Source organism: Lontra canadensis, unplaced genomic scaffold (genome assembly GCF_010015895.1).
Source record: "Lontra canadensis isolate GAN:19392208 unplaced genomic scaffold, GSC_riverotter_1.0 scaffold27, whole genome shotgun sequence".
NCBI lineage: Eukaryota > Metazoa > Chordata > Mammalia > Carnivora > Mustelidae > Lontra > Lontra canadensis.
Window position 1 is genome coordinate 15,668,543 of NW_022631021.1, and position 13,924 is coordinate 15,682,466.

General features: G+C 37.8%; 1 protein-coding gene across 23 annotated transcripts in view; it reads left to right on the forward strand.

The window, feature by feature from the left end:
* Nucleotides 1-13,924, forward strand: part of DST (dystonin) — a 466,510-nt gene that overhangs the window by 314,461 nt on the left and 138,125 nt on the right. For 22 of the 23 annotated variants that reach the window (XM_032864474.1, XM_032864488.1, XM_032864489.1 and 19 more), the window contains 5 exons: nucleotides 198-360; nucleotides 1,057-1,140; nucleotides 2,344-2,451; nucleotides 3,108-3,206; nucleotides 13,411-13,539. In XM_032864474.1, the coding sequence (XP_032720365.1) occupies nucleotides 198-360; nucleotides 1,057-1,140; nucleotides 2,344-2,451; nucleotides 3,108-3,206; nucleotides 13,411-13,539 (583 nt within the window). Of the gene's footprint in view, nucleotides 1-197; nucleotides 361-1,056; nucleotides 1,141-2,343; nucleotides 2,452-3,107; nucleotides 3,207-7,016; nucleotides 9,738-10,428; nucleotides 13,312-13,410; nucleotides 13,540-13,924 lie in introns of those variants that run through there. The other variant, XM_032864495.1, reaches the window with a different exon arrangement.

Consider the following 13,924-nt stretch of genomic DNA (forward strand, 5'->3'; position numbering starts at 1 on the left):
TTGCACAAATCCAGGAGCTGAGTCTTTATATGCAACTTCAGCCAGTATGGAGTGCCCTTGGGCCTCAGGGAGCTTAAGCCTAGAATTCTTTCACTTATCCCTGTTGTTACATTGAGTCCCTTGCAGTACAGTCATCTTGTCTTTCCTCTTAATGGATACTGTTGGAAATTGTGGCTCTCTTGTTTTTATTCTCTAAGGTTACGGGACTTAGAAGGCATTGGCAAATCACTGAAGTACTACAGAGATACTTACCATCCTTTAGATGATTGGATTCAGCAAGTTGAAACTACCCAAAGGAAGATTCAGGAAAACCAGCCTGAAAATAGTAAAACTCTAGCCACACAGTTGAATCAACAGAAGGTAAGTAAAAACAGTTTCTTATATTCAGGTTTTGTCTGCATGTGGTCAGTCATCATCCTTATCTGCCTTCACCTCGTTAAAAGAAAAAGTCCACAACTATTTAGAAGAAGGTAAAGAGTAAATCATAAATATTAAAATCTTGTAATTCAAATTCATCATATACTTCGATTTCTTGGAAGTCAGTTTTGAAAGTATAAGAAATAAGAAAATAGCATGTTGGGACAGTGTTCAAATTTCTAATGGTCATTTAATCATAGATATAGAAATCTTTTTAGTACTTTGCTGGCCACAATAGTTTTGCAGGATCCCAAATAAATAAAAACAGTAGTGGCAGAAAATTAGACAGCCACATTTGACAAAGAATTGAATTCTTTGCAATTTTTATTCCATCCTAACGAGACAGTAGTGTCTAGTTTTGCTTTGATCAGGAGTGGGTGGGGGCCAAGGCCTTCAAATCTACTTTTGGATAATTCCTGTGGAGTTTAGTAATTTCTGTGTTGGAAGCCGCCTGAGGGTGGATCACTTATGTGGCTTAATTCAGAAGTTTGTCATTTGCCTTATTACATATTAAGTGCAAAAGGCTAAGGAGCTTTACTGTTAAAGGGCATGGCTATTTCTTAGTTCCTGAGCACCTTAAGTGACTAAAAAGCATAGAGTTCCTTTGTTCTTTTTCTTCTAAACTTTATGTGTTTGTAGATGCTGGTCTCCGAAATAGAAATGAAACAGAGCAAAATGGATGAGTGTCAAAAATATGCAGAACAGTATTCAACTACAGTGAAGGTAAGAAGATTCAGTTACTTCCATCAAATTTAATATTCAGATATGTGATTTGACAATATACTTAGAAAAAAGGAAGTTTCTGCAAGTCACTTGACTCTGTGGAACAGTGAAAACAGAATCTTCCTGGGAGCCCTGTGACACTTACCTCCTAATTCTCTGTGACGTGTGAGTCACACGTCAGCCTCTGCTTCATTCATCTCTCTCCATCACAGACATGCACAGCCGCACACGCATACACGTCAGAAGAGATGCGTAGCTCTGAAATTGGTTTCTTACCACTTCGTGTGTGCTTGTGTATCTCTCTCTTTCTCCTTTAGCATTGCTAGAGTAGTCCCTGGAAGAACTTGACTTTCTTAGGAGACCGTTCACATGTCTAAAGCTGTTGGCCATTGGTTGGGCCTTAGCCATCCAGATCTGAAGTTCCATTGCCTAGCCCCGCAAAAGGGAGGCTGAATATAACTAGCATATTGTAACTAAATGTTTCTATGAGCTTCTAAAGAGACTTAGGAAACTTTTCTGACCACCCTAGATGTTTCTGATTTTTATTGCCACCTTGGAAACATCCCAGGATTAGATAGTTTCCTAAGAATGTAGTTTTGTAGTAATTTTTAAAAAAGTTACTTAGTGACAATGAATTTTGGAACACTGAAAAAAAAAATTAAATTAAAAAAACACATAAAGAACAAACTGGTGGCTGCCAGAGGGGAGGTGGGGAGGGGATGGGTGAAAAAGATAAAGGCGATTAAGAGTACACTTATCATGATGAATGCACTGAAAAATGTATCAAATTATTGAATCATTATGTTGTACACCTAAAACAAAAATAACACTGTATATTAATTATATTTCAATTTAAAAACACCAACTGGAAATTCTAGAACTGACAAAACACAGTATCTGAAATTTGAAAAAAAATGAAGTGAAAAGAAAAGTTACTTAGTCAGTGACACTTGGGTGTCACGGCAAGGAGCATGGGGCTCCTTGCTCAGCGGGGAGCCTGCTTCTCTCTCTCTCTCTCTCTGCCTGGTGCCACCCTGCCCGCTTGTGCTTGCTCGCTCACTATCTGACAAATAAATAAATAAAATCTTTAAGGAAAAAAAAAGTTAGTGAAATCAGGTTCAGTTTCTGTGCATCAAGCCACTGTAGAATGAAGCATTAATGCTTTGCTTTAATTAATTTAATCTCACCAACTCTGTTATACAGGACTATGAGTTGCAAACAATGACCTACCGGGCCATGGTAGATTCACAGCAGAAGTCTCCAGTGAAACGCCGAAGAATGCAGAGTTCAGCAGATCTCATTATTCAAGAGGTAGTTAAAGTGCAGGGGAGAAGAGAGGGGATATAGAAGAGAGGAACAATACCTAAAATATTATATTTATATATTTGTATTGTGGTAGAGTACACATAATAGGAAGTGTACCATTTTAACCATGTTTAAGTGTGCAGTTCAGTGGCACTTGGTGACTTTACAGTGTTGTGCAAACCTGACTGCTGTCCATTTCCAGAACTTTCTTCCTTGTCCCAAAAAAGAAACCCTTACCTAAACAGTACATTTTATTGAGGGTTGTAAAAAAATCCTTGGAAGAGCTTTATTCAAGATTATTATTGAGGGGGTGGGGGGTGAGCCTGGTGGTGGGTATTGTGGAGGGCACATGTTGCATGGAGCACTGGGTGTGGTGCATAAACAATGAATTTTGGAACACTGAAAAAAAAATAAAAAAAGATTAATTATTAACTGCAGAGAATAACAAATGTACCTTTTCAATTAAATTTAGAGGAGAATTGTTATTTAATATGGTTTGCACAGCAGTAATAAGCCCATTCCTACCTACTTGCCATTACTGGGCAATTGTGTATTTTACCATCACAAAGGCTAGTTAATGTTGCGATTATTAATCAACGTTCATTAAACTCATTTAGAGCCACTGGAGATTATGTTTTTATTGTTTATTTCATTATTTGCAGTTCATGGACCTAAGGACCCGATACACTGCTCTGGTCACCCTCATGACACAATATGTTAAATTTGCTGGTGATTCATTAAAGAGGCTGGAAGAGGAGGAGGTAACAGTTAACTATGAACCACTAACTTAAAGGAACTACAATGTGTTTGGGAAAACAAAAAAAGTTTTCATGACAAATTTACATGGATCATAAGTTATTATTTAATTAGACAATTACAGTAAAAAAGAGTAGAGGCCTAGGATTTTTCCGTGTGTTTTTGATTCTCTCCAGCAGAAGAACATTGTTTATTTTCACTCTAAGATGCAGATATTATTAAAGTTAATGTCTGAAATGGCTCTATTTAAATCATGAAATGTTGGCAGTTTGGCAGGATTTTTTTTCAGTTTTCCTATATTTGAGAAATATACTTCTTTTGAGTAGTATAGTTACTACTATTAAGATGACTACAGAAATACTACTTAAACACATTGGTTTTATACATTTTAAAGTAATTTACATTTTCAAGGATTTAAAACATAAAAGCCATTAATTTAGAAGAGGCAGGGTTTTGTACAAAATGATAGTACTTTTAAGAATTGTGGAGTTTTTTGTTTTGTTTTTATTGTTTCCCAAAAGGTATGCTGTATGGTAAAAGACTGTTTAAGTACCATTATAATTTGGAGGATTTCTGTGCTTTAAGTCTATATTTTAAAAATATGTTTAGAAATAGTTATTTATAAAAATATATTGTCATAAAAGGTTGTTGTATCTAATTTTGAAGAGGTTATACTGTGCTTTATTATCTTGAAATGTTTCTATTCCTAACTTCAGAACAGACAAAAATAGTAGACAGAATGCTAAAATAAGTAGATTGTGAGTCATTAGCCACTTTAAATTAGACTGTTCTTGAACTTCTGAAGATGATTATACTTAGAGTAACTTCATATAACGAGAGAACTAAAACAGTAGTGGTATCTAAAAGGTGTTAGCTTTCTTATTTTCTACCTGAGTCACTATTTTAGTCTGTTCAAAATTAATAGTTTCCTGCAATGAAATCACTAACCAAGCTAATTGCAAGTCTTTATAACAAGATTCCTTTGTGCTTAGAAAGGAGAACCAGAGTATCTGTGATCAAATAATTGCTATACATCTTTCACCTGTAAAAGAGCATCTGTAATTTTTAAAAATATTTTTAGTTTTTGAGAGATATGATTCCACTTAAAATGCTATATAGGTCTTTTAAATTCTGTATTTAAAAATATGCATTTTCAATTGTATATTTAGTTAAATATAAGCTAAGTCCTTTCCCTCTCTTATAGTGTATCTCTGGTTGCACATAAATGAGCCACTTCCCTTAGTTTATCTGATGAGGTAATATACTAAAATTGATGGAACCAAGAGCTTTTTCAAAAAGCCTGGTATATATAAAAATTATGCTTTTCATCCTTTGAAATATAAAAGATTTATACTGAATTGAAACTCAAAACAAGACCATGCAGAGATTATAACTTAAAATATACAAGAAAACATTACTGATTGGAAATTCACCACTAAAAGATCATATTAATGGAATGTCTCATATAAAGATACATAGCTCAGTTTTCAGACTCGAGAGTGGTATTCCTAAAACTGAGTTTGTGAAGACTTATATTGGAAATCTTGGTCTGAGAGAATTTTTAATAATAAACATAAAATCAAAGAGGGATACAAATTAATTTGAGAAGAGGAAACAATTATAGAAATGGTAGTAGAGTATCTGTAATGGCTGTTGGATAGATTTTCTAATCTGTGATGAGAGAAAAGTACATCAAAATTAATTGATGAGATTAAAGGACAGGGTGTTTTTCTGGGGGAATAGTTAGAGAAAACTTGAGAAAGTTATTTTTATATGGGTAAATTTGAGATCTAAAAGAGAAAATCAGCAATAGGATTAAATTACTTCTAGTAATTTGTGTGGTATTTGCTAAAACATTCAGACTTACCTAGACAATGTGAGATTATTAACAATCACTAAAATGACTGTAATTAAGTAGTGAGGGTTCAGTAACAAAAATTTTTTCCTGTGAAAATTTTCATTTTTCTAACCTCACAACATGAAAGAGAAAAAGAGGACTCAAAACTTCTTAGTGACAGCTAAGTTTTAAGGAGTTTTGATAAGCAATTGAGAAAGACCCAATTAGAAATTATCTAAAAAAAACCTGAAAATATAATGTTGAAGCAGGTAAAATGTTTCAGTGTCACCAGGAGTTCACCCTGATAACAAAATAAAATAGAGCACTAATTATTGCAGGTTGTGATGAAATTTGTTTTTATATGAACTCTTATTATGGGAAACCATATTTAGGTTAGCAAAGGAAACAACTGAAATTCATACTGAAATTATTGGGGATCAAAAAATTAGAAGGAGCAAAGTAAGGTATATAGTCTGTAGTATAAATTAAATTCTTGAAATTCACCAGAACCTCTCAATGAAAAAAAAAAATCTGCTATCTAGAATAATTTCTCTACTCCTGTTTACATGGTTCTAATTATGATGATCTTGAGTTGGTGTTATGAAACTAATAATCTTATGGTATTAATAAAGAAATTATATTAGAATTCTGTACTAGCCCTGATCATGTAATCCTCTAGTCAATGCAGAGTGTAGTCCTCCCAGCTGAGATTGATTCTTCTATCAGTTGAAAAAAATTTTTTCTTATATTTTATTCTGTACATTGGAGTTGACTCCTTAAGTATATTTTTACAAAGATTCATGTTTAACAAATATCTTTATATTTATGGAGTATCTAAAGGTACTTGTCAAAGTGGATTTGTATGAGGCATATCATTAACAACAACAACAAGATCTGTGAGTATATGAAGCACATCTTTTCTAAAGTGCCCAGGGACGATAACTGCCTTTGCATTAGCAACTCTGATTATTATAATTGTTACAATATGGCAAGTATAAATAAATAAGGTATTCAACTTTAGAAATTACACATTTTTATATAATTTCCCTCCTTACCCATATGAGGTATTATTTCTTGATTTGACTCTTTAAAGTGGTACCAAAATTCTATATTTTGTTTCTTTAACTAAATGAAACAGATGTATCATTTTATTTTTATATATATTTTTAAAATATTTATTTTAGAGAGCGAGAGAGTGAGCATGAGTGGGAGGGGTAGAGGGAGAGAGATTCCTCAAGCTGCCTTCCCACCGAGCACCTAGCTGGAAGCAGGGCTGGATCTCACCACCCTGAGATCACGACCTGAGCTGAAACCAAGAGTCGGGTGCTCAAATGACTGTGCCACTGAGGTGCCCCCCCCCTTTTCAAAGATTTATTTATTTATCTTAGAGAGATAAATATTTTAAATCTCTGTTGGGCTAAGTATTGAAAATTGAATTTGTAAGTGTTATTCGGTTCCTATATGTTTTTAGCTTGTAAGACTGAGTTGTGTGGGAAGGCAGGAAGGGAGCTGCTGTGAGTTTTATTCCCCATTGGTCCCTCACCATTATGTGAGATTTCAAAACTATTTGACCTCTCTGTACCTCAGTTTCCTCATCCATAACCGGTTGGGGTCCTGCTGTATCTTTTGTAAGATCCCTCATTTCTTGCTGTCAAATCCTGAGCTAGCTAATTCTTAAAACAAAATTATTCCTGAGACACCAAAAAAAAAAAAAAAAAAGATCATTTGGCCTAGCCAACATGACACAAAAGGGGTTTTTGTTTTGTTCTGTTTGTCCTCTCCCACTGCTGAATTTCTGAAGCTTCGTCTCTGAAGAAGGTGGTGGTGCTGGTGGCAGTGCTGGTGACGGGAGTGGTGATAGTATTTGTTCTGCTTTTGGTTTCCCTTGTTTTTATAAGCATTTTCATGAGCATCATTTCAGGTTTTTAAAGATAAATTTGAACAGGACAGGTTTGATGCTTGTAAACATCTCTTGTAGATTAAAAGATGTAAGGAGACTTCTGAACATGGGGCATATTCAGATCTGCTTCAGCGTCAGAAGGCGACAATGATTGAGAATAGCAAACTTACGGGAAAAATAAGTGAGTTGGAGAAAATGGTGGCTGAACTAAAGAAACAAAAGTCTCGAGTAGAGGAGGAACTTCCAAAGGTCAAGCAGGCTGCAGAAAATGAATTGAGAAAGCAGCAGAGAAATGTAGAAGACATTGCTCTGCAGAAAATCCGGGCCGAGAGCGAAGCCAAGCAGTACCGCAGGGAGCTGGAGACCATCGTGAGGGAGAAGGAGGCTGCAGAGCGGGAGCTGGAGCAGGTGAGAAAGCTCACTTTGGAGGCCGAGGCCAAAAGAGCGGCTGTGGAAGAAAACCTTCTGAACTTCCAGAACCAGTTAGAGGAGAACACCTTTACAAGAAGAACCCTGGAAGATCATCTCAAAAGAAAAGATTCCAGTCTCAATGACTTGGAGCAACAAAAAAATAAGTTAATGGAAGAATTGAAGAGAAAGAGAGACAATGAGGAGGAACTCTTGAAGCTGATAAAGCAGATGGAAAAAGACCTAACGTTTCAAAAACAGATAGCAGAGGAGCAGTTAAAAGAAAAGCAGAAGATCGAATCGGAAGCAAGAAGAAAAATAAGTGAAATTCAGTATTCGTGTAGAGAAAGTGCGTTGCCACAGGCCACGTCATACAGAGGAGTCGCAGATCTTCAGAGAGAGCAGGACAGACAGAAAACAGAGGAACTCAAGCAGCAGGTCGGTGAGCTAACAGTCGCCAATAGAAAGGCTGAAAAAGACATGAGAGAACTGAAGTATGAACTCAATGCCCTTCAGCTTGAAAAAACTTCATCTGAGGAAAAGGCTCGTTTGTTGAAAGAAAAATTGGATGAAACCAATAACATGCTGAAGTGCCTCAAGTTAGAGTTGGAAAGGAAGGATCAGGTGGAGGAAGGGTATTCCCAGCAGCTCAGAGAACTGGGTAGGCAGTTGAACCAAACCACAGACAAAGCTGAGGAAGTCATGCAAGAAGCTAATGACCTTCGGAAAATAAAGCACAATTATGAAGTGGAATTAGAATCTCTTCAACAGGAGAAAGGGAAACTGCAAAGAGAAGTAGACAGGATCACCAAAACTCATGCTATAGCTGAGAGGAATATTCAGCATTTAAATTCACAAGTTAATTCTTTCCAGGCTGAGAAGGAATCCTCTAATGAAAGAATACGATTCTGCCAGAGAAAGTCAGATCATCTCAAAGAACAATTTGAGAAAAGCCATGCACAGCTGCTTCAAAATATTAAAGCTGAAAAAGAAAATAATGAAAAAATCCAGAAGCTTAATGAAGAATTGAAGAAAAGTAATGAGTGTGCAGAAATGCTAAAACAAAAAGTAGATGAGCTTACTAGGCAGAATAATGAAACCAGGTTAATGATGCAGAGAATTCAAACTGAATCAGCGAACGTAGTTTTGGAGAAACAAGCTATCCAGCAAAGATGCGAAGCCCTGAAAATTCAAGCGGATGGTTTTAAAGATCAGCTACGCAACACCAACGAACACTTGCATAAACAGACAAAGACAGAACAGGATTTCCATAGAAAAATTAAATGCCTAGAGGAAGACCTGGCCAAAAGCCAAAATTTAGTCAGTGAGTTTAAGCAAAAGTGTGACCAGCAGAACATCATCATCCAGAACACTGAGAAGGAAGTGCGGAGTCTGAGTGCGGAGCTGAGCGCCTCCAAAGAGGAAAAGCGACTAGGGGAGCAGAAGGTACAGCTACAGCAAGCTCAGGTGCAGGAGTTAAATAACAGGCTGAAAAAAGTGCAAGACGAACTGCACTTAAAGACGATAGAGGAGCAGATGACCCACAGAAAGATGGTTCTGTTTCAGGAGGAATCGGACAAGTTCAAGCGTTCGGCGGAGGAGTTTCGGAAAAAGATGGAAAAGTTAATGGACTCCAAAGTTATCACTGAAAACGATATTTCAGGCATTAAGCTTGACTTCGTGTCTCTTCAGCGAGAGAACTGCAGAGCTCAGGAGAACGCTAAGCTCTGTGAGACAAATATCAGAGACCTTGAAAGACAGCTTCAGCAGTATCGCGAGCAAATGCAACAAGGGCAGAATGTGGAAGCAAATCATTATCAGAAATGTCGGAAACTTGAAGACGAGCTGGTAGCCCAGAAACGTGAAGTCGAACGTCTGAAGCAAAAGATGGATCAACAGATAAAGGAACACGAACATCAATTAGTTTTGCTCCAGTGTGAAATCCAAAAAAGGAACCCAGCCAAAGACTGTCCCTTCAAACCAGATTTTGAGATGACAGTAAATGAGTGCCAGCACTCTACGGACGTGCCCTCTAGGACCACAGGGCAGCTTCACCCTGCGACCCGGTCTCCTCTGCTGAGACGGAATCAAGACCCACAGCAACTGGAAGAAAAATGGCAGCATCGGGGTGTTGAGCAAATACCAAAGGAAGTCCAGTTCTGGCCGTCAGGGGGTCCACTTGAGAAAGAGAAAAGCCAGCAGTGTTACTCTGAGTATTTTTCTCAGACAAGCACCGAATTACAGATAACTTTTGATGAGACAAACCCTATTACAAAACTCTCCGAAATTGAGAAGATAAGAGATCAAGCTCTGTACAGTTCCAGACCACCGGTTAGGTATCATGATGGCAAGTGTGAAATGGACCTGGCGAAACTTTTGGCCCCCTTGGAGGTATACTCTGGATTCTGAGACCTTATCGGCTACCTCATGCCAAGTTTCCTCTCTTATTTCCTTTCTCAGCTAGACTAAAACTTTTTTAACAATATTTAAGAGATTGGCTCTTTGTAGTTCTGACAGAAAATTATGCTGTAGTTTTCTAGTGATTGGCTTGAATCTTTACTACAAATTCTCATTCTTTAGTTTTTAAATGGCTGAGATTAAATACATAGATGTAATGGTGTTACAGTTATATTTATGGTATTATGTTCTGAAGAATTTTTTTTTTTTTTCAAAGCTAGAGAAGCTAAGCAGTTCACTTTAATTTCTAAAGTTTCTTTGGACATACCTCATCTCAAGTCTTTTTAAAATGTACCATTTTTTAAAAAAAAGATTTTATTTTTAAGTAATCCCTGTACCCAATGTGGGGCTTGAACTTACAACCCAGAGATTAATTTACACATGCCCTACCCACTGAGCCACCCAAGCTCCCCTAAATGTACCATTTTAGTACCTTAATTGTCATCTAAAGTAGACTTCAGACTCTCAAAATACCATTACTTGTCCCTGACCCCTCTTTGGTTTGAAAATTTTCCTCTCTCTACTTAACTTTCATTATTGTAGGAATTACATTTGGATTAAGGATGGGTAAAGTGACGTAATGTTCTTTAGATGATTTATAACGTCTCATAAATTCCTGTTACAGATAGCTCAGAACAAGCAATATGATATGCACACAGAAGTCACCACATTAAAACAAGAGAAGAGCCCAGGCCCCAGTGCCGAGGAATGGATGCTTGGAGGGTGCAGAGCACCTGGTGGACTCCAGAGAGATTTGCTTAAGAAAGGCTCAGAACCAGAGACCTTCCAGAACGTGGATGGCGATCACACGTGTTCAGTTAGGGATGATGAATTTAAATTCCAGGGGCTCCGGCGCACTGTGACTGGTAGGCAGTTGGTTGAAGCCAAGCTTCTGGATGCAAAAACAGTTGAGCAGCTGCGACTTGGTCTCAAGACTGTTGATGAAGTTCAGAAAACGCTTAGCAAGTTTTTGACAAAAGCCACCTCCATCGCGGGGCTTTACCTAGAATCCACAAAAGAAAAGATTTCCTTTGCCTCAGCAGCCAAGAAAATCATAATAGACAAAATGATGGCTTTAGCATTTTTAGAAGCTCAGGCTGCAACAGGTTTTATAATTGACCCCAATTCAGGTCAGACATACTCTGTTGAAGATGCAATCCTGAATGGAGTTATTGACCCCGAATTCAAAATTAGGCTCCTTGAGGCAGAGAAGGCAGCCCTGGGATATTCATATTCTTCTAAGACGTTGTCAGTGTTCCAAGCTATGGAAAATAGAATGCTTGACAGACAAAGAGGTAAACACATGTTGGAAGCCCAGATTGCCAGTGGGGGAGTCATTGACCCTGTGAGGGGCATCCGCATTCCTCCAGAAGTTGCTGTGCAGCAAGGCTTGTTAAATAATGCCATCCTACAATTTTTACACGAGCCATCCAGCAACTCAAGAGTCTTTCCTAATCCCAACAACAAGCAAGCTCTCTATTACTCCGAATTACTGCGAATGTGTGTATTTGATGTAGATTGCCAGTGCTTTCTGTTTCCCTTTGGGGAGAGGAACATTTCCAATCTCAATGTAGGCAAAACCCATAGGATTTCTGTAGTAGATACTAAAACGGGAGCAGAACTGACTGCATATGAGGCTTTCCAGAGAAACCTAATTGAAAAAAGTACCTACCTAGAGCTTTCAGGGCAACAGTATCAGTGGAAGGAAGCCACGTTTTTTGAATCCTATGGGCATCCTTCTCATATGCTGACTGATACTAAAACGGGGTTACAGTTCAATATTAATGAAGCTGTAGAGCAGGGAACTGTGGACAAAGCCTGGGTCAGAAATTATCAGGAAGGACTCATCACACTTACAGAACTCGCTGATTCCTTGCTGAGCCGGCTGGTTCCCAAGAAGGATTTGCACAGTCCTATTGCCGGCTACTGGCTGACCACCAGTGGGGAAAGGATCTCTGTCCTAAAGGCCTCCCGCAGGAATTTGGTTGACCGGATCACTGCCCTCAGATGCCTTGAAGCCCAAGTCAGCACAGGGGGAATAATTGATCCTCTCACTGGCAAAAAATACCGGGTGGCAGAAGCTTTGCATAGAGGCCTCGTGGACGAGGGGTTTGCCCAGCAGCTGCGACAGTGTGAGGTAGTAATCACAGGGATTGGCCATCCTGTCACTAACAAAGTGATGTCAGTGGTGGAGGCTGTCAATGCAAATATCATAAGTAAGGAAATGGGAATCAGATGTTTGGAATTTCAGTACTTGACAGGGGGGTTGATGGAGCCACAGGTTCATTCCCGGTTGTCAATTGAAGAGGCTCTCCAAGTGGGCATCATAGATGTTTTCATTGCTACGAAACTCAAAGATCAGAAGTCGTATGTCAGAAATATAATATGCCCTCAAACGAAAAGAAAGTTGACATACAAAGAAGCTTTAGAGAAAGCTGATTTTGATTTCCACACAGGTCTTAAACTCTTAGAGGTATCCGAACCTTTGATGACTGGGATTTCTAGCCTCTACTATTCTTCATAAAAGGACGTGTTTAAATAACTTTGTGCAGGGGTGATGCTCTCCCCTTCATGTGATCTGTCCAGAGCATGACAATATCAGTTAAATACACAGCCTAGCGATTATGTCACCTACTCAGAGCACTGTTAATTTCTTGAGGCCTGGAAATAGGTGACTGTTTAGGAGAGAGAATAATTTTTAAATTGAAAGTAACAAATTATTTACTGTTCTTCAAAATGGTTTCCTTTAGCTTTTAGGTTAGTGGTTTTGTTTTGGTTTTGTCTTCATCTTGCCTACACTAAAATAAAGGTATTTTACCTAGAATATGGAGTAAGCTTGATGAACTCCGGCAAGTTTATAGCATCCTTTCTTCAGAATTCTTCATTGCGGAATAGATCCAGCCAGACGTTAGGGCTCACATTTTTAAAATGATCCATTACATTTGCTGAAAGAGTACTTCAGAGGGCACCATGGAATCAAAGAGAAGGATGTAAATTTGTCCCCTTCGCTCACCTCATCTATGAAGCTACAGTGTTTTTCTCCTTGAAAAGGGAAGAAGTTTCCAGTTTTTCTTGCATTATAACCTTTACATAATAAATGTTTACCACAATCTCCCATTTCCACATAGAGTCTATAATTAAAAGTAGCATTATTGTGTGTTAGAAGAAGGGGAGAGATATTTCTTCATTCTGTGTATTTTTCATATGTGTGTACACATTCATGGTTCTTTCCGATTTCCATTTTGATACTTCTCTGTCTAGACCACTGTGATTGTAATGCTAATGCAAAGGCAGCAATTCCAAGATCTTCTAGTGCTTCATGAATAAAATTGAGGTTTTTTTATTTGTCTATATTGATAGACCAGCTGGGAGGTTAGACTGATCATTCTGGAGTGTCACAGCTTTCTTTGCTACCATAAACATTGTGGAAGTACATCTGCCGTGTGATGTGATAAACATGGTTCAGTGAATGAATAAAATGCTCAGTATACTGTGTGTGATTAAAACATACTTTTATATTCTTATTTTCTGTGGAAAGGTCCATTTAACAGCTCAAACATTTATTGGAATATATCTTTTTTTTTTTTAAACCACTCACACTTGTCAGAGGTCATTGGAAGAAGAAAAGAAAGAACATGTTGAAAAAGCCAAAGAATTGCAGAAATGGGTATCAAATATCAGCAAGACATTGAAAGATGGTGAGAAGGGTGGAAAATCTACCTTCTCTAAACAAAAGGTATTCACTGAGGTTCTGGTTAAATAATAATAATAGTGGGTAGAATTTACTGAATTGACACAACCTAAAAAAATTGTAGGCAGTTATAATGAGGGTCAGAGAGGTTAAGTAACCTGTCCAAGGAATCACGGTTTGTAGCAGAAGGAAGTATCTCTGCTCCCGGAGCCTGAACTCTGTTAGTCTTAACTGTTGCTGCTCCTAGTGGTTAGATCTGCTTCTTGATTATAGTGAAGAGTGTTGCTAAGGCACTGAGTCGTTCTGTTTTGTGCCCAGAGTAAACCCATGCACTCTTTATAGTAAAACTATGTGGTCTCATTCTTAAAAAGGTAAACAAAAATGTTCAAAAACAAAAGAAATACAAAACCAGGGGTATTAACATTTTTGA